General features: G+C 38.5%; 1 protein-coding gene across 2 annotated transcripts; it reads right to left on the bottom strand.

The window, feature by feature from the left end:
- Nucleotides 1-5,424: 5,424 nt before the first annotated feature.
- Nucleotides 5,425-11,765, bottom strand: SULT1C4 (sulfotransferase family 1C member 4). Of its 2 annotated transcripts, none has more exons than XM_051772789.1 (9): nucleotides 11,605-11,765; nucleotides 11,247-11,325; nucleotides 10,715-10,772; nucleotides 8,785-8,922; nucleotides 8,091-8,188; nucleotides 7,642-7,768; nucleotides 6,292-6,386; nucleotides 5,907-6,087; nucleotides 5,425-5,751 (listed from the first exon to the last, which is right to left on the bottom strand). In XM_051772789.1, exons 3-9 carry the CDS (start codon nucleotides 10,749-10,751, stop codon nucleotides 5,639-5,641), a joined length of 789 nt encoding a protein of 262 aa, XP_051628749.1. In that variant the 5' UTR covers nucleotides 10,752-10,772; nucleotides 11,247-11,325; nucleotides 11,605-11,765; the 3' UTR covers nucleotides 5,425-5,638. The 2 variants fall into 2 exon arrangements, with proteins under 2 accessions (XP_051628749.1, XP_051628748.1); XM_051772788.1 differs by having other exon boundaries at nucleotides 10,595-10,772.
- Between the last annotated feature and the right edge of the window lie 6,235 nt (nucleotides 11,766-18,000).

Consider the following 18,000-nt stretch of genomic DNA (forward strand, 5'->3'; position numbering starts at 1 on the left):
TTTTCTTGAACAGTTTATGAATTGCATGTCTTACATATCTAGAAGGAGCCAGTAAGTTGATACATAATAATTCATGCATCTAATTTGAAACAAGATAAGTGAGAAAAACTAGAATAATTTACATGCTCCCTATATCCTGTGATTTTATTATCTTTGTAAAAGAGAATTAGTTAATCTTTTAAAATAGCATCGTTTATGTGAAACAAGATTGTCAGGACATTTAAGAGATGTGTTGGGGCAGAGCATAACAAACTTTCAATCCTGCTTTCATTGGGAAGCTAAGTCCCACGAGGCTGTGATTAGCCCTTACATCAAGGCAGGGTGCAAATGCTTGTTCACTATCATTGGAATTATTAGACCTGCAAGAATTTTCTAAAGAGCACAGAATGAGAAAATTACTGTAATTTTGCAGCTGAGGAATGTGTTTTCAGCATACAAGAGCTGATACTTTAAATACTTGCCACTGTAGAATCTGCCTTTGCAACAGATTGTGAAGATTGCAAACTCCTGCTTGTGACCCATGCTGGGCCAGAGTTCTTGCTTTGAGCTACTTCTGTGGCTTTTTTATATGCCACATTAGTATAAAGGAAAGCAACATATGAATTTGCAGTATGTTAACTATTCTTCTCTGTTTGGAAACTTAAAGTGTTCCCCCTACTCTGTGCAAATGAACTGTATATTATTTGGCTGACTATGGCCATTTTGTTGGGTTGGGTTGGTGTAATGGTAAAGTGAAAAAAGTTAAAAGTTATTAATCTCAGTACTAATTTGTGTGTGAAGGATTTGATTAGGTGTTAAAAAATCAAAATTGTATACAGAGGCCTTAATTCTGGTCTTAAACTGCAATAGGAAACAGGTGAGTAGTTTGGTGTTCTTATCAGCAAAAGCCTGTTGAATAATTAGAGTGAAACTGAAACAAGGAACAATTTTTTTCATGCACTTGGGGTTGGGTCTGGCTGTGAAAGCCTGTTCAGTTGTTAATAGAACACAAAAGCCCTTTTAACTGCACACAGAGGTAGTAGCAATTAGACAATGAGTGAAGGTTATTGGTACAAAAATTACTGTGAATCAAGAGGCCCAATTTTAACAATTAAAAAAAAAATTAGTTACCTTCATTTTTAGGTGCCTAACCTAAGACTCTACCTATATGGACTGTACCAGAGCAGGACCCAGTGTAGCTTGCTTTTGACATAATCCCTCTGTCTCCATGTCATGGTAGATGGCTTCAACTTCAACTGTGAGCCTTCACACAGTTCTAAAGGCAGTGTGAGCTCGCACTGCAGATAAGTATCAACTGCCCTTGCAGCAGACTATGCCAAAGCCCTTCTGCAAAATAGTCCATGAATAATTTACCTCTTCAACATTAACCATGGGATATTGCTGCATGACAGCATTCCTGATCTAGCTACACAGTGCCTAAGTCTGTTCTTGGTCTGGAGGGCACAGAGCCTTGTTATCCAAGCCTAAGCCCATGACTTCCAGTCTGGCAGCACAGTTTGGTTGCAACCTATCAGTATGAAGGCCTTAACTTTCGTTTTCAGTGTGCCTCCGGGCTCACCTACAGTGAGACAGACCTTGCAACGTTCATTGAGGATGTGAGGGAATATGGAAGATTCAGTCCAGGCTTAAAATATGTTAATGTACCTCTGGAAAATGGCAGAATTAATAATTAACTTTGATGTAAAGATAACACTTTTTGTGAAAATATTGTCACAAATCATTATAAAAAACTTACAAAGTATATGTTATAGGGTATATAGCCATATCCTATACAGATAAGACAAATTAAATAAAAGCTTCTTCCTGTACACAGTCTGTTTTCCTAACTGGACAAACAGTGACTTTCAATCCAAGCGTGAAACAGATTATCTACAGTTAAATTAGTGGAAAGGAAAGCTGTGTCCCTCTGTCTTTGAATGCTAGCTAGGAAGATAAAACAGCTCCCTTCAGCTTAGTTCGGGTCTTCCTCGTCTGGTTACTCATTTCCTGCAACATACAACTCAGAATACAAATTAGTTTTTCCCCAAGGTTAAATCTCTTTGACGTACACACTGGGTTTCTCCATCTTCTCTCACTATCCACCAGATACATCCTGGTCCTTGAGCAAAGACAATCCGATGAATGGGTTTGCCCCTTTGCTCGAGGGAGGGTTAACCCAAACTGCTTTACCTAACATACCTCTCGAGTTACTGGGACTGTCTCCATCCACAGTGTGAAGGGACTCTGATTGGGCAGGGCCAGCTCAATTGATGGAGCCTTTAGTGTTGACTAGCCATGTAGCCTTTGCTAGGTGCTGATCCCAATTTTTGAAAGTTCCCCCACCCAATGCCTTCAGAGTAGTTTTCAGCAATCCGTTACACCGCTCAACTTTTCCAGCAGCTGGTGCATGATATGGGATGTGATATACCCACTCAATGCCATGTTCCCTTTCCCAAGTAGTAACTAAACTGTTTTTGAAATGAGTCCCATTGTCTGACTCAATTAGCTCTGGGGTGCTGTGTCGCCAGAGTACTTGTTTTCAAGACCCAGAATGATGTTTTGGGCAGTTGTGTGAGACACCAGAAAAGTCTCTAACCATCCAGTGGTTGCTTCCACCATGGTGAGCACATAGCGCTTACCTTGGCGGGTCTGTGGCAGCTCGTTTCTTTCTTTAATTTTTTGAAGCTTGGTGCTTCTTCCATTCTGTTTTGCAAATGGTTTCTTCACTATCAAAACTCTGCATGTACACTCTCTTATAAAAGAAGACACAAGCAGCATTGAAGAAGTTGCTGAGGGATTGCATTAGCTAAACTGACATAGATGATGTTGCACCTGAGAAGGTTAGTAAAATTGTGCATCTAGGTAACTGGATGAATATAAAGTGTAGATGTATATTCAGGACATATGTCTAACATAGTTCTGTACAGAGTTCTATCTCCACAGTCCTTTGTTTGCACCAGAAGCTTGACAATAGTTTAATTGATTTCAAGTAATTTGACTGAACACCTGAAATCTCCTTCTGAAGGTTTACAATATCTTGATTGATTTACAGTATCTTATGTAAAAGTACATTAAATCTCTTACCAACTTTTGTTGGTATTAGTAAACAATCTCCATATACCAACACATAATTTAAAGCTCTTCTGTACATAACAACTGACAGACCTAAACATATGGAAGTTAAAGGCACTCTAGGTGAGGGCACCCTCCAGAAGCACGTGCACATCCCTACTGACATACTGTCAAAATAGACACCAAACCACAGTAGTCTCTAGGCCCATTTGGGGAATGCATACAGCCCATTAATCTCTTTTCCAAATTTTCCTGGTAACTACAGATCAAATAATTTTCCCTGGTAACAATTCACTATTCCCTGTTGTTTTACACTGATACAATGAAGAACATTTTGCAACTCATGGCTGAACCCTTAAGTTGATCTCTATCAGCTGTGGTGGCTTGAGACGGCATAAAAAGCAGAAACACCCCAGTTTTCTATCCCCCTGCCAGCTATATTTTGTCAAGAATGTTAACATTTCTGTCTTTGAATATATAGAAGGAGAATATTAGTACCATAAGAAAAGCCAGTTTTCATGTAGCCATGCATCAAGTGTTTGTTTCCCCCCTTTTTTATTCTAGGACTGCACTCTGACCTGTGTTACTTTTTGTCTATTGTTCATAGCAGCTGAATTGCAGCTGGGTCAAGAGTCACCTAAGCAAGTGAGGGAGCAAAGGTGACTTTCCAATGTGATACAAAGCCCTTATTATATGGTACCTCTACCCTTGTGGTGGCTGTGCAGCTCCCTTTCAGATCAGGCTTCAGCTGCTGTCAGCATTTTGCACTTCTGATAGATTCAGAAATTTTAAAGGAGGAACAAATATGTCTTCTGTGTGACCTTTTGTACAGAACTGCTCATAAAATGTCACCAAGATACTGAGTTAAGCATGTTTTCCATTTACTGATATCTCTTGTGGCACTGAATGAGGATTAGATTGACAAAGTGTGCTGACTCGTGGTTTCACAGAGCAATCCAGGAGAATGGGTATATCTCCTGGATTGCTCCATGAGGCAACGCCTTTTCCTCATACTGGCAATAGTGAGATAGTAAATCAAGTTAATCTTAAACAAAAAACAAACAAGTAGCAGAAAGCTTCTCAGGCTGGTATTTAGCCTTGCTGTGATGAACAGCAGTGCCTCTGACAGGTAATTTTTTTCTCATGTAGTCATTTTAAAGAGACATCCTTTGTTTGTGGGCAGGAATCTGTTGACCTAAAGGCTTTAAAAAAAAAGAAGTAAAATTTGTGCTAATGTATTAAATGCGTGTTTCTGGTTTCAGTAATTCCTTCATTTTTGGGGGAAACTCAGTGAGGAGGGAACTGCCAATGTAACTTCCGCATTTAACGTGAAGCCTTTCGTTTGTTCTCAAACTTGATGCAAGATTATTGCTGCCCTTTAGAGGACTGCGTTTATTTTAGATATTTGGATTAAGCAGGTTGCCTGAAATGGATTGTGCATGTTGACATGGGCCAAAGAGAAAATATCCCCAGCAAGCATTTTTTGTGTTAAACTAGACTAAATGAGACTAAGAGAATATTTTCCTTCAGATTCTGTAGTCTACATTGTGTTCCCTCTGACATTCAGAGTGCAAACCCAGTTAAGCGGGAACTGTTTGGGGCCTTTCTTATGTGCCAAGCTCAATGGTGGCACTTTAAAACCAAAAGTGGATTGGTAACAGTTGTTTATAATTAACTGGGTTATGAACTGCTTTAGTTAATTTTGCACAAGCTCAAAGCATGTATATAGTGGTGGTACTAATGCTAAAGAGAACTGGTTTTTATTTCCTAATATCAATCAGGTCCTATTGCAACTAAGAACCCCCAATGGGATGTTTCTATATTTGATTAAGAGTGGACTAAAGGAGGAGGAAATAATGTGATACAACAGTGAAGATGGAGATGTTATATGCAGCACTGACTCTTGACCTGGTTTGTACCAACTTTCAGAATTCTCTGAATGTTAGCAGAAGAATATGATATCCAGTTGAGAAGGCAAATGTGAGAAAAGCCTCTTCTCTTAATGCAGTAAGGGCTGCTGTCTCTACAGCTGGGTTGTAAATAAATGCCTCTATGTAGCCCTTTAGCCAATTTGATCAAAGGAAGTAAGGGGTGTTCGCTGTTTTTGGAGACGTTGCTTTCATCTCAACAGCATTTATGATGTCCACCTTAAAATGAGAGAAAAGGAAATTTATTCTACTTTATGCTGTTCTGTTGCCCTCTTTATAAGTGATCACCTTTAAATTTGTTTGTTTTTATTTGTTGATTAATGTTTGTACAATCTGGTGCGCTCTTTTAGCACCCTTTTTTCCTATTGGTTCCTAGTTTCTGTTAGAGTTTGATTTGAAAATGCCAGCAATTTCAGCTGCAGTTTTATAAAGACAGAAGTTCAAAGCATGTGTGAAATATTTTTATTAATGCTGAAAGTTACTGTGGGAGGAATGAATAAGAAGTATCCAGTGGAATTATTTTTTTCAGGGAGACTTAAACTTTGGCATAATCAGTGGAGTGTGAAGAGAGATGGAAATCCTAGGGACACTGGCATTTTGTGAAGGCAAAATATATAACATGGAAAAGGCTGAAGATCATTAATTCCCATTGCAAATAATCACAATTCCATGCGGAAAACAAGAGAGGTATCAGACATTTTCCTCTTATAATCTTCATCAAATTTCTCATTCTGTGCCACAGTGAAATGATTCTTCCAGTCTGCAACAACCCCTAAGAAACAGCAAAGCAAAAAAAGAAAAATGATTAATTTACCAGTATTTCCTGAAGCCAATTATCCACAATTCACTAGATACTTGTACTTCAAGGTTTATTTCAAAACAGAATGAAAACCAAAAAGAGTTGATTTAAGTAACAAACCTCAGTACCTTTTCTCATGAATGGGGAAATGGAGTGATCCATTATTCCCTGAAAATCTTTAGTGTAGTTTGCCATGGGATTTTCCTTCATTACCTCAAACGAGGTATTATGGACTATCTTGTTTAGAACCTCCTGACTCAAGTCCTTCTCCAGGAACTTCGCAATCTTCTGAATTTCTCGCTTTGGATTCTGCAGAGACAATGACGTGGGATAAGATATAGAGCCAGGAAAAGAAAAGAAGTCAAACATAGTGTTAAAGCTGCAATTCTCAGACTGAAAAGATCAGGTCGTCATAAGGTTTACTGATACAGCTGTCATTATAATACAAAACTATCTTGTAGGCAGTATCTACTAGACTTCTGGATTTCAGAGCTCTATAAACATGCCTTTTACCTCCTTCATATCTTCATAGAAGAGGTAGAGAATACGGTGCTTATCTTTGGCCTTCCACCATCCTTTTACGTGGTCATACCAGGAACCCCAGAGCACTGAAAAAGAAGTAACATCAACAGCAGCTATAAATGCCCTAACTGTCTTTAACATACGTGGCATACATGGTTCCCTTATGACCAATGCCTGGGAATTTACCATCTGGTTTTAAATTACTGTGGCTATGACTGCTGTGCTCTGTGCTTATCACAGCATTTGTGCTATTAATCCTTCTAGTGTGTGGATGCTCAGAGCAGGATCCATGTGTAACTTTAGAGGGCAACAAATGCAGATTCTTACTCCTGAATGAAAAATCCAGGCTGCCTTTGCAGTCAGTGGAAAGAAACAGACATTTCCAGTGATTCATCTCATCAGCTGGACAAGGCTGGTCTTGACTGGCCCTACTTTGAGCAAGGGTTTGGACCAGATGGACACTGAAAGTGCCTTCCAGCTTGTATTATTCTGTGATTCTAATTGGTTTAAATATTTGGTATTCTATCAGAAGTGCCTGTTTCTCTCCAGCAAGTATCAAGATGATCAGCTAGGACAGAGGTAGCTAATCAGTCTTCTAGATGTCTGCACTGGGACAAATGGCTCTCAAGCTGAGCTTGTCAAACACCAGACACAAGGTGATTGTGTTTAGACATGAAACTCTCATGCTGGTCCAGACAGTGCTATTTCTAGGCCTACATGGTGGCAAAAATATTAAGGACCTAAGGAAGTTTTAATGACCCAAACTGTAAACTACCACTCACTTGACCATTCTTGGATATTCTGTGATATGGGCATCTCTTTTAGAAAAGGAAGAATCAGCTTCTGGGGTTGCTTGCCCTTGGTAAGATAACTGTCTTTTCTTCATATGCCCTATTTTTAGATAGATTAATTTATGTAAAAATACTTCTGTATCTAAAATTCCCACTGCACATTTCTAACAAAATTAACCCTTAGTTTCTTGTATATCGTGTTAGAATAAACCTAATTAAACCGCCGTTCCTTTTCAGCTGACTTGTTTTAAAGTCAGAGAGAAGAAATTAAGACTGAAAATCATCATATAGGTTTCTGAAAGATCACAGAATAAAGAGTAGTGGTTGGGTGTTTTTTTCCCCAAATGGGAGTGTAAAGATAGATTTAATAATCCCTTAGGTACTAATAAAAACCTGTGAATGAAGATAAATTATGACTGAAACATCTTCAGTAGATATCATTCCACAGAGTGAAATCAGCACTAGATATCAACAGCTGAAATAAATAAATCATTACAATGCATTTTTAAAATTAACAAAATCACTTATATAATTGATTTCAGTTCATCACCTTGTCCAGACATGAATTTCTCCACAAACTCCTCCCAGGTTCCTGGCTCAGGCATAGCCTTGTTCATTCTGTGGAAGTGGTAGTATGACACCATATTGTCTTTTGCATTTCTTGCCACATAGATTATCTTTATTGATTTGAAAAGAGAGAGAGAAAAAAAAATTAACTTGCACATGATTATATAGATATTGAGCATATCCTAAAGTTTTGTCTTGGACCCTGATGACAGTGTTTTAGGAGATATTGCTTTGAAGCTGGCATTTTCTAAAATCCAGCTCAGGTAACTTAGTCATGACTTCTTTAGATTTTCACAGACTTTGCACATTAAAGGGAAAATATGTGTGGGGACATTTAGGTTTTGTGGACACTCTGGAAAATGTATTCTGTCCTAGTTTATGTCACTTTCTTTGCCCATGAAGTAGAGTTGAGTCCAACCTCCTCAGCCTTACCTTACAGTTTTGTTCCCAGATGGAGGGAGGCACCAGCTGCACAGGCAGATGAATTTTTATTGTTCTTGGAGATGGCATGGCATTAGCTAACTCTACACCTGTGGGATATTTAATTATGAGATATGAGTTGTTCTCTCAATTGCACTAGCAATTCTTTGTTATTCTCATACATGTGATTTTGACCATGATTTTTAGCAGTACATCTTGCACCAATCATTCATCTCCAAAGCAGTTACATAACAGTGTAACATAAGCAACATTACATAAGCATCTTTAGTGTTTCTAGGGAAGTTTTTGCCTATATATTCAAGTTAAAAGGGGAAATACTGGTTCATATCTTCTTCTTGCTTTCTTGGGCCCACATCTGACTCGTGCATTCTAAGGGATAATGATGAATACTGATTTATATTTACCCAACCAAAGCTTTTCCTTTGCAATATTTAGTGATCTCCTCCCACTTGTACAGGTAAGAAATTTTTGCTCCTTTCTAGAATACAGGAATATGACTAGCTGACTAGACTTTCTGGATCGCATGTAAAAAGAAACTAGGGGAATGACTGGATTTTTAGTAGCTATGAGTATAGTTCAGTAACAAAGTAAGTGGGATCTTTCTCAGGAAACTTACCACATCAACATCAAGTTCTTGTTTTGTTTCATTTTGTCTAAAATACAAACCTATTTATGTAATATTCACCTGAGTAACGTTCAGATGGAGGCTCTGCAACAAACCACTCAAGGAAAGGGTGGCGTTTGTAAGTCGTTTCACGTCTACATTTCTCAGTATCTCCATTTTCTTGAATCATATCCACTATCTCCTGTGTCCATGTGGTACCTGAAAATGTCAAGTGTTTAGATATTTCTCTCCAGGATAGCCAGGAGTCTCTTCTTCTAGGGAACTGAAAGCCAGAAGGATGGACTCTACATTAAAGGAGGAAGGAACAGCAGAGAAGATAATGGACAAAGTGGAAAGAGAGGATAATGGGGGGAAAATGCCTAATTAGGAATACAAAGGTAATTCCCAAAGCATAGTTTCAGGGATTCCATTTTACAACAGGCTTCTTCATGCCAAAAGAAATAGCCCCCAACCCCACACCAGTACTGAAAAAAAGCTCTGGGATAAACTCACTATTATTTGGAGGTTGTATTATTTGCAGAGATGAAATGAAACTCCCTCATTCCAATTTTCATACCTCACAAAAATTCAGGTATTTCAACTTTTGTTTTTATTCTAAATTTGAGTGAAAAAATGTAATAGCTGAACTTCAAGCGAGTAAAAATTTCGTACAGTTTGAAAATATAAGACAGTGGCAGTATTTGCAAAGTTTCTGTTTGAACCACTTTAATGAAGATCAGTACATAACACTTCATCTGCCTGAGCAACTGCAAAATCTTGTGTCACAGTGTTGTGTATCTTATGCCTCTTTTCTTTTATAGCTGTGATCACTGTGTTAACCACATCTCCTCTGAGCTATCGTGGCAGGTCAGCTAGAGAACAGGCTGAGGTATAACTTGGAAAGCAATGTGGGCAGGAAATTCAGCTGTTGAGATGCTTGAATTGAGCATCTCTGGCAAATATGACATAACGTCAAATGGACTGCCAACTTTTTCTCAGTTCAATGACCGAGAGGTTTTAATCCAGACTGGCTAAAATAGCGTGGTTTTGTTTTCAGTATGCAGACAATAAATTAAAAGCTTTCAGGTTCTACAAAACTAATGGTGGGGGGTTTTTTGGTGTTTTTTCCCCTACTGAAAAAAAAACAACAAACCCATCCTTAAATATTGTTGTTAATTCTAGTAATTATTTTTTTATGATCATCAAGTGTTCCCATATCTGTTCCTGAATTTCCTAAACTGTACATGTTTTTATTCATGCGGGATTAATATTGATGCTTGTTATTCAGTTTTTCTGTGTAGTAAGTATAAAGGGTCTGATGAAGGGGAGCAATAGCAGCCAGCCACTGAATAAAATGTCAGATAACTAATATTAATGGTGAGTATTTAATTTTATTGGCTGAAATTATTAAGTGATTTCGGTTATTTCCTTAAAATAATTAATCTATTTTCAGAAACCACACACCAAGTGGTTTCGTTTCGTTTACACACCAAGTAATTCCCCAAATATTATTCATTCCATAATCATGTCAGTCCGTTTCTATTACTTCTTAGTAATGATGACATTTTTCTAGGCATTGTTAAATCATTACATATTGGTGGAAAACTTCCATTGTTGTCATTAATATAAATGTATGTAATCTCAAGTAAAGGAAACGTTTAAGTATAGGTCATTCGACTTTGACCATCTGTACTTCAGTAGTAACAGATTGTTGTTATTTCTGCCAAAGAAGTCAGAAGTTACTAGTCACAGGTGACAAGGCTTCATGTCTTTAAAATGTGTCTGGTTTGCAATTATACAAATATCAGTCACAACAGAAAAAAACCAGTTTTCAATTTCAACAATAAACATTAGCCCAAACTTTTCTATTCTCTTTCCTACATGCACCAACCTGCTTTTGCATAGGTTGCAATGAACACATCGTCAGGTCTGGCTTTGAACTTTTGTACTTGATCCCATGTGATGCCCATTGGTTTTATGAGAGGAACACCTTCTATGTCAAATAACTCACTTCGGGTAATTGTGTCTTTCAGACTCAAATCTTTCATTTTATCCACGACTGTTGAGCACTGCATGAAGAAAGAAAGGCTTGGAATTAACATGGTTGCTCTGAAAAAAACCGTAAATTTACTCATCCATTCTTGAGGTCTCTCTTGTTGACTGAATTTCATGTCCTCTGATTTCTTTGGCCATGATTTGGCCTATCTGGATTCATATATAGACTCCTTAAAGCTGGATTTCATTTTCAGAAATGCTTGGTATATTACCAATAGTTCTCCGTGTCCCTAAAAATCACTCTGTTTACTCAGATAGAAAAAAATTAAAAAGCTATTATTCCCATACCAAACATATTTATGTAAAATTGTGACTAGATATGAAGGCTTTGAAAGGCAAGAAAAAGAGGTGTGATTCAAAAGAAAGCAGAGCATAACATTTGGCAATGAAATCAGCATACAGGACCCAATCCTTCCTCTGCAGAGAAAATAAATAGAAATTCCTACTAATACCCTTTGTGCTTCATACTCACGAAAATATTTACAGACCTTTTCTGTCTTTTGTTCCTGGATCTTTTCACTCACGGAATTCTCTGCTGTATTTTGAAGTTTATTGCATATAAATAACCTGAAATAAATAGATCATTAACTAAAGGTTGTTAGGCTTTAATTACTTAAATCAATCTGTTTTAGAGTAACTAGTTATTGATTTTTGAATTTCTTTTAAGGAGGCCCCTTCTTAGCCATAACTTTCAGAGCTCCAAATCTGGTCAGAGGAAAGCTCTGCTTAAGGGGAGGCTATAGAACTAATCTCAATTAAAAATATCAGCCAGAAAAGAGAAAAGACATTTCCATCCTAATCGCAAACATTGCTAGACTATTTCCTTTCATTTTCTTGTTTACTTACAGCAATTTCACAGAGATTCGGTTGAGCAAAGCAAGATGTTTGATTGGTGGCTGGGCAATGAATCAAGAAATTAAAAAAAAAAAAAGGAAGAAACTTGGCAGAGAATTTTTTCTGCTTAGGTGTCTTCAGTCCTTGGCTGTATGGACAACTACACAGCAAGTTAGATCTTCAGGTATAAGTAGGACGAAAGCTTGGGTGGGTGGAGATTCCATTGTTCCTATCAGTGTGAGGAGAGTGAAGGAGGAAGTGCAGCAGCAGCCAATAGCTGAGCAGTTTTTCTAGAGTGAAATCCTTTTTTGTGAAATCCTTTCTAATCCTGTGAAAGAAAAATACTTTGAATTCTTATCTAAAGTATGATTCATTACTGGCAACAACATTAAATGTTGGTCAGTAGCTCCAGCAAGATTACTTTAATTCATCTCTGTCATTGTCAACAGTCTTGGAATAATTAATTTTTTTCCTAATATCTAACTAAATTGCAAAAGTCACATGTGCACAAGCAAAGGAAAAAAAACCCAAAAGATTTTATTCTGTACTTCCCACTATCAGGTGGTGTCCAGCCACTGCCCAGGAAGCAGGGGTTCAGCCTACATAGGAGTTGCTCTATGCAAGCCCACTGCACTCATAATTACTAGCACTGTGAGGGCTTTTAAGGGGAAATTATCTCCATCTTGTGGATGTGGCATTCACAACTTCTCTGGACAATCTGTTCTATCCAGTGTCTCACTACCCTCACAGTAAAGAATTTCTTCCTAACAACTAGTGTAAACCTACTCTCTTTCAGTTGGAAACCATTCCCTGTTGTCCTGCCACTACATGCCCTTGTGAGAAGACCCTCTCCATGTTTCTTGTAGGCTCCCTTCAGGTACTGGAAGGCCACAATTAGGTCACCTCAAAGCCTTCTCTTCTCCAGGTTGAATAATCCCAATTCTCTCAGTCTTTCCTTACAGGAAAAGTGCTCCATCTCTCCATCTATGTGGCCCTCCTCTGGACTTGCTCCACTAGGCTGATGTCCTTCCTGTCCTGGAGCCCCCAGAGCTGGAAACAGTACTTCAGGTGAGGTCTCACCAGAGCAGAGGGGCAGATTCACCTCACTTGATCTGCTGGCCACACTGCTTTTGATGCAGCCCAGAATACAGTTGGTTTTCTGGGCTGCAAGTGCACATTACCAGCTCATCTCCTCTCATTGCCTCTCATCTGCCAGCACCCCCAAATCCTTCTGGGCAGAGTTGGTCTTGATCTGTTCATCCCCCGACCTGTATTGATGCTTGGAGTTTCCCTGGCCCAGGTGCAGCACCTTGCTCTTGGTTCTGTTAAACCTCATGAGATTCTCATGGGGCCACTTCTTGAGCCTGTCTGGGTCCCTCTGGATGGCATCCTGTCTTTCAAGTGTGACAATTGTACCACTCAGCTTGGTGCCATCTGCAAACTTGCTGAGGGTGCACTCGATCCCTTTGTCTATGTCATTAATGGAGATTATTAAATAACACTTGTCCCAGTACAGATCCCTTGCCACTGCTGTCCATCAGGATTCTGAGCCATTGATCACTACCCTCTGGATCAGACCATCCAACCAATTTCTTTACCATCTAACAGTCCACCCACCAAATCCATCTCTCTCCAATTTAGAGAGAAGGATGTTGTGGGGGACTATGTCAAAGGCTTTACAGAAGTCCAGATAAATATTGTCTGTAACACTTCCCTTGTCCCCTGACATATTCACTCCATCAAGAAGGCCATTAGGTTTGGTCAGGCAGGACTTGCCCTGTGTGAAGCTGTGCTGGTTGTCCTGAATCACCTCTCTGTCTTCCATGTGCCTTAGCATTGCTTCTAGGAGGATCTGTTCCACGGTCTTTCCAGGCACAGAGGTGAGGCTGACAGGTCAGTAGTTCCCAGGGTCCTGCTTTCTACTCTTTTTTAAAGATGGGTACAATTTTTCCTTTTTTTCCAGTCACCTGGGACTTCATGTGACTGCCATGACTTTTCAAATATCATGGAGAGTGGCTTGGCAACTACATCAGCCAAGGAGATTTTACTCTCTACTTACCATCAATAGGTGATGTCCGGCCACTTCCTAGGAAGCAGGGCTTCAACACATATAGTGGTTGTTCCAAAAGGTAAATGTTGTATATCATGATTGCCCTTCTTCCTTCTCCTTCCTCTTAGCTTTTATTGCTGAGAAGGTGTCTTGTGGTATGAAATATGCCTTTGGTCTTTGGTCAACCACTTGATCTTTTTCTGGCTCTGACATCAGGTTTTTCTTCTGAAGGATGATACCACTAGAGAATATATGGTTAAGGTTTAATATTTCTTCTTTCTACTTTCAAGTTCTGTCATGGGAAGATTTGCCATTTTCCTCTCTGTGCTAAACCCATGCTGGTTCTATTTGTGTTTCTCATACCTGCACCTGGCAGTTCATTTGCTGTTTTGTAATGTTATTCACCACCCTTTCAGTTATGCAACCGTGTTGATAATGCAGTAATCCTCAAAGCATATCAGCTGGTATGAACAAAGAAAACCCAAGAACTGCTTATTGAATGACTCTTTTATTGCAGCTGTGAATCTCAGTAGCCTTTGAACAGTGCACTCTACCAGATAAGCTACAGTGAGGTCAAAACCCGCAGGGAGATGAGAATTAAACTCACTGGGCCAGGGACTGGATTTCTGGTCTGGGATTATGATTTACAGGGCTCCTTTAAAAAAAGACCGGGCACTCTGCAGAAAGCTTCCTCCAGGTTTCCATTAACCTTTTCCTGAGTGCAAACTGCTGGCAGGTATTTCCTCATGTAAAACACACCATGTTTATTTAATTTTATTTTATTATTTGATTTGATTTTAGCTTTGCTGTGTTTTGTTACTTGCACAGGATCAGGCTTGAAATAGAATGAAGGTTACAAATCCTACATCAGTATCAAGCCCTATGATATGATTTTAAGTCTGATTTTCATCAGGTTTTGCCTATATTTACCTGTCTTGATAATATAGAATACTATGTCTTATAAATTAAACTCTATATTAAAATCTATATCTGATACATTTGAGTGAATTTTTTTCCTTATTATACTTAATGATTATATTACATTTCTTTAAAACTCTAATCTCCCTCTGCTGGACAAAACACAGTCTTTATTCCAAAAGATGTTAAAATATTTTGAATTTAGCATTACATTTTAAAGCTATTGAAATCCTTAGATACTAACCTGTATTCTTCATTCAGAAAAATGCGTACTTAGGAGAAATGAAAAGGCTCTCTGGAAAGACCTAGGTTTCACTTTGAGGCTTCTTGAATTTTAAAGCTGCATTCATCTCTTTGTGAGTGATTTAAGCTTGACCTGACTATGAGTCGGTGAGCAACCTTAAGTAACGAAAGCTTTTTGTGCTGTGGGATGCACCTGGAGTTATCACAAACCATATCCTGTCATAGACTCATGGCTGTTACAGCCCATATGCTGTTGAGAACCATCCTGCAGGTATCTGTAAAACAGGAACAGTACTACCAATCTTGTGATGGTTATTTAATGAATGTCTGGGTTGCAGCCAGGTACAGGTGAGATAATTGTCACAGGTATACTTATGTAATAGCAAAGTAAGTACTAAGGAAATGTTAAGTGTAAACATGGAATGAAAAGTCCTAAGGATTTAAATCAGCGAGACATTTAAGCACAGTCTCTATCAGTAAAGCACTTATATTCCATTACCATCACACTTGAGAAATTTCTTTGCTTTAAGTATCCTCACTCCAGCAGAGTTTCCTACTGGAGGAAGTGCTGGAGCCCCCAGTGTGTATAACTCTGACCAGCTCTGTATGTGTTGGGGTCACATTCATATTAATATATAATCTTGTTATGGTGGGCATGCATAGTCAGGTGAATAAGTTTAATTGAAATCCTGCAGCTTTTTCTAAATACTTTTCCCAAGAAAATATGCATATAAAGTACTGCAGTGTCACCCTATCAGTGGCACTGCATGCTTTTGGCATTGTTTCTGGAAATTCTTTTGTAGAAATAAAAGATCAGGTATTCACTATGCAGAGTAACATAATACGTTCCCACTTGTAAATGAGATTTGGTTTAGAGCCAGGGGAAGGAAAACAGAAATTTTCAATAAACATTTACGGAGCTTGGTGCCTTTTGTATATAATAAATTATGGAGTGTAGTTTAAAATATTAATTCACATGATGATACCTGATTCAGTTGGTTGCAGACTCCTCTTTGCTAGCAAGCTCAGTGTGGACAATACTAGTGCAGGCAGCATTACTCGACAGAGATGAGGTAGAAGCTGTTCATGTTCTCAAGCTTAAACTTGAACATCAGTGTGACAAAAGTCTACCTTAGAGAACTTGGGAGCACTGCTTAGTTTTAGGTGCTTGGCACAACTGTGTCCTTGTTTCTTCCCAAAGGAAACCACAGAATTTGTGCCAGATGCTTTGTGGGACTGGTGCCCCAATGCTTAGTTCATGCTGATGAGCAACCAGAGGTGAAGACAGAAGTGGACTAAGAGCAAATGTAACTGAAGAGCCTGTAGATTGCAGGTGAAGGGTATGTGTCCAAGTTTTCAGGCATGCATGAATTGATGAACAAGTGCTAACTGAGTACCTCTGGTCCTTTTCCTCAGAGCACCACTAAGTTGAGATATAATTTGTTTTCTCCATCCTTTCCTATCACCCTGCAACTGCCAAATTACAGCAGGAAAGAAATGCTTTTAAAATACGCACTACAAAAATAATACACATTGTCCACAGCTCTGTGTTGATTTCTTTGTATCAACAGATGACCCTTATTCTTAAAGCTGGATCCAATATTCTAGTTCTCCTAAACAGAGTAAGTTGTCATGTGTTGCATTTAGGATCCACATGCAAGCTTCAAGCCACAGTAATAGTGGCGGTTTTTTTAGCAACTGTCTTGATGAACTGATGTGAAAATATTTCCATTCAAGCTGAACATTTGCTTTGTAGCACAGCTTCTTGTGGATACCTCAACTCGCATTAAGTGAAGTTATGCAACAGGCTATTTGCATGATCTCTTTATTGACCCTTCTTTAAGGATGTGATCAAAACTTCTTTGAAGGGGACTGTGTAAACTGACATAATTTCATATCTGTCCTCTTTCAACTGGCATTTCTTTCTGAGGCTCCAATTTGACCATTTAGTGAGTATTTGAATCTCAGCAGCAGAGCAAAATGCCTGTAAGCCAGGGAAAATGCATTTGCTCTTAAGACCCTATATACACCTATACATCTTCTATACCCCTTTAGACAAGGATGTGATTGAGACAAAATAGCTTCACTGCCTTGGATTTACTATTTCATGTGGATCCCTTGGGGCTACTGCAAACTGCAGCCTGCTTCTGAGGCTATATGAAAATAAGAAGGTAGGTTAGAGCAAAACTCAACCAGACTTGCACAATTATTTTTTGCAATTATTTCCTGAGAAGAACATGCACTTCTTCATTACAGATGAAGCCTAGAGATGGAAAATTTAATTCTTGGCATTAGTGGTGGTATAGCAGGATGCTCAAGTGCTACCCTGTAATACCTTAGGCACTAAAACATCTTGACCTTTATCTGGAACAATTAAAGGGAGTTTTGTTTAAGTGGCACATCTGCTGTTCAAGCTGGGACTTCATTGCATGAAGACTGCCTTTCCCAGTTCAGAAGCCATTTGCTTATCCAACCAAATTATAACTCCAGTTTAGTTTTTAGAAACATCTGTTTGTAGACAGGAAAATCCCTTTGGATGTGAAGCTTCAGAAAGCAGCTTCAGAAATTTTCATGTTATGTTGAGCTTGTGATCATTAACCAAATTCCTCTCTGAAATTCTGTAAGCCCAACAATCTTACTTCTTCAGCCTTGTGCTGCTTGGTTCTAGGACATCCTTATATGACTACTTCTTTACTTAAAGAAAGGAATCCAGATGCTGCAAACAAGAAAAATTCAAATGTATATTCTATCATTGTTTTCAGTACCATAGGTCTTTGTGTCACAATTCTTATTAGGTAGCAGAAAGAACATTATATATTAAATACTTGAGCTACAAGAAACTCTTACCAATAAGGCTTATAAAAATTTCTCTCTTGGCAATGTCTGTCATTATGCATGGTTGTAAAAAGACCCTACTCAGTTAAACAAAGTGCAGTGAAGGAAAGCAAAGCTGTAAAAATTATTAGTAGGTTTTCTGGTGAGTATAAAATTTAAATTATTACCACCAACATTTTATGAAAAACATTAATTACCAACATAAAATCTGACACTCTTCAGAGGTAAAGAAGTCTATATGTCTCACTTGCCTGCGTGTTTTGATCCAGGAAGCCAGCTTTAATTTAGAGTGGTGGATCCTTAATGGTTGATATTTTAAAGGTCTTTTATGTATTTATTTTTAAAAGTCTGTTCACATTTTC

This window comes from Manacus candei, unplaced genomic scaffold (genome assembly GCF_025592945.1).
Source record: "Manacus candei isolate 608988 ecotype Guabito, Panama unplaced genomic scaffold, ASM2559294v1 h1tg000159l, whole genome shotgun sequence".
NCBI lineage: Eukaryota > Metazoa > Chordata > Aves > Passeriformes > Pipridae > Manacus > Manacus candei.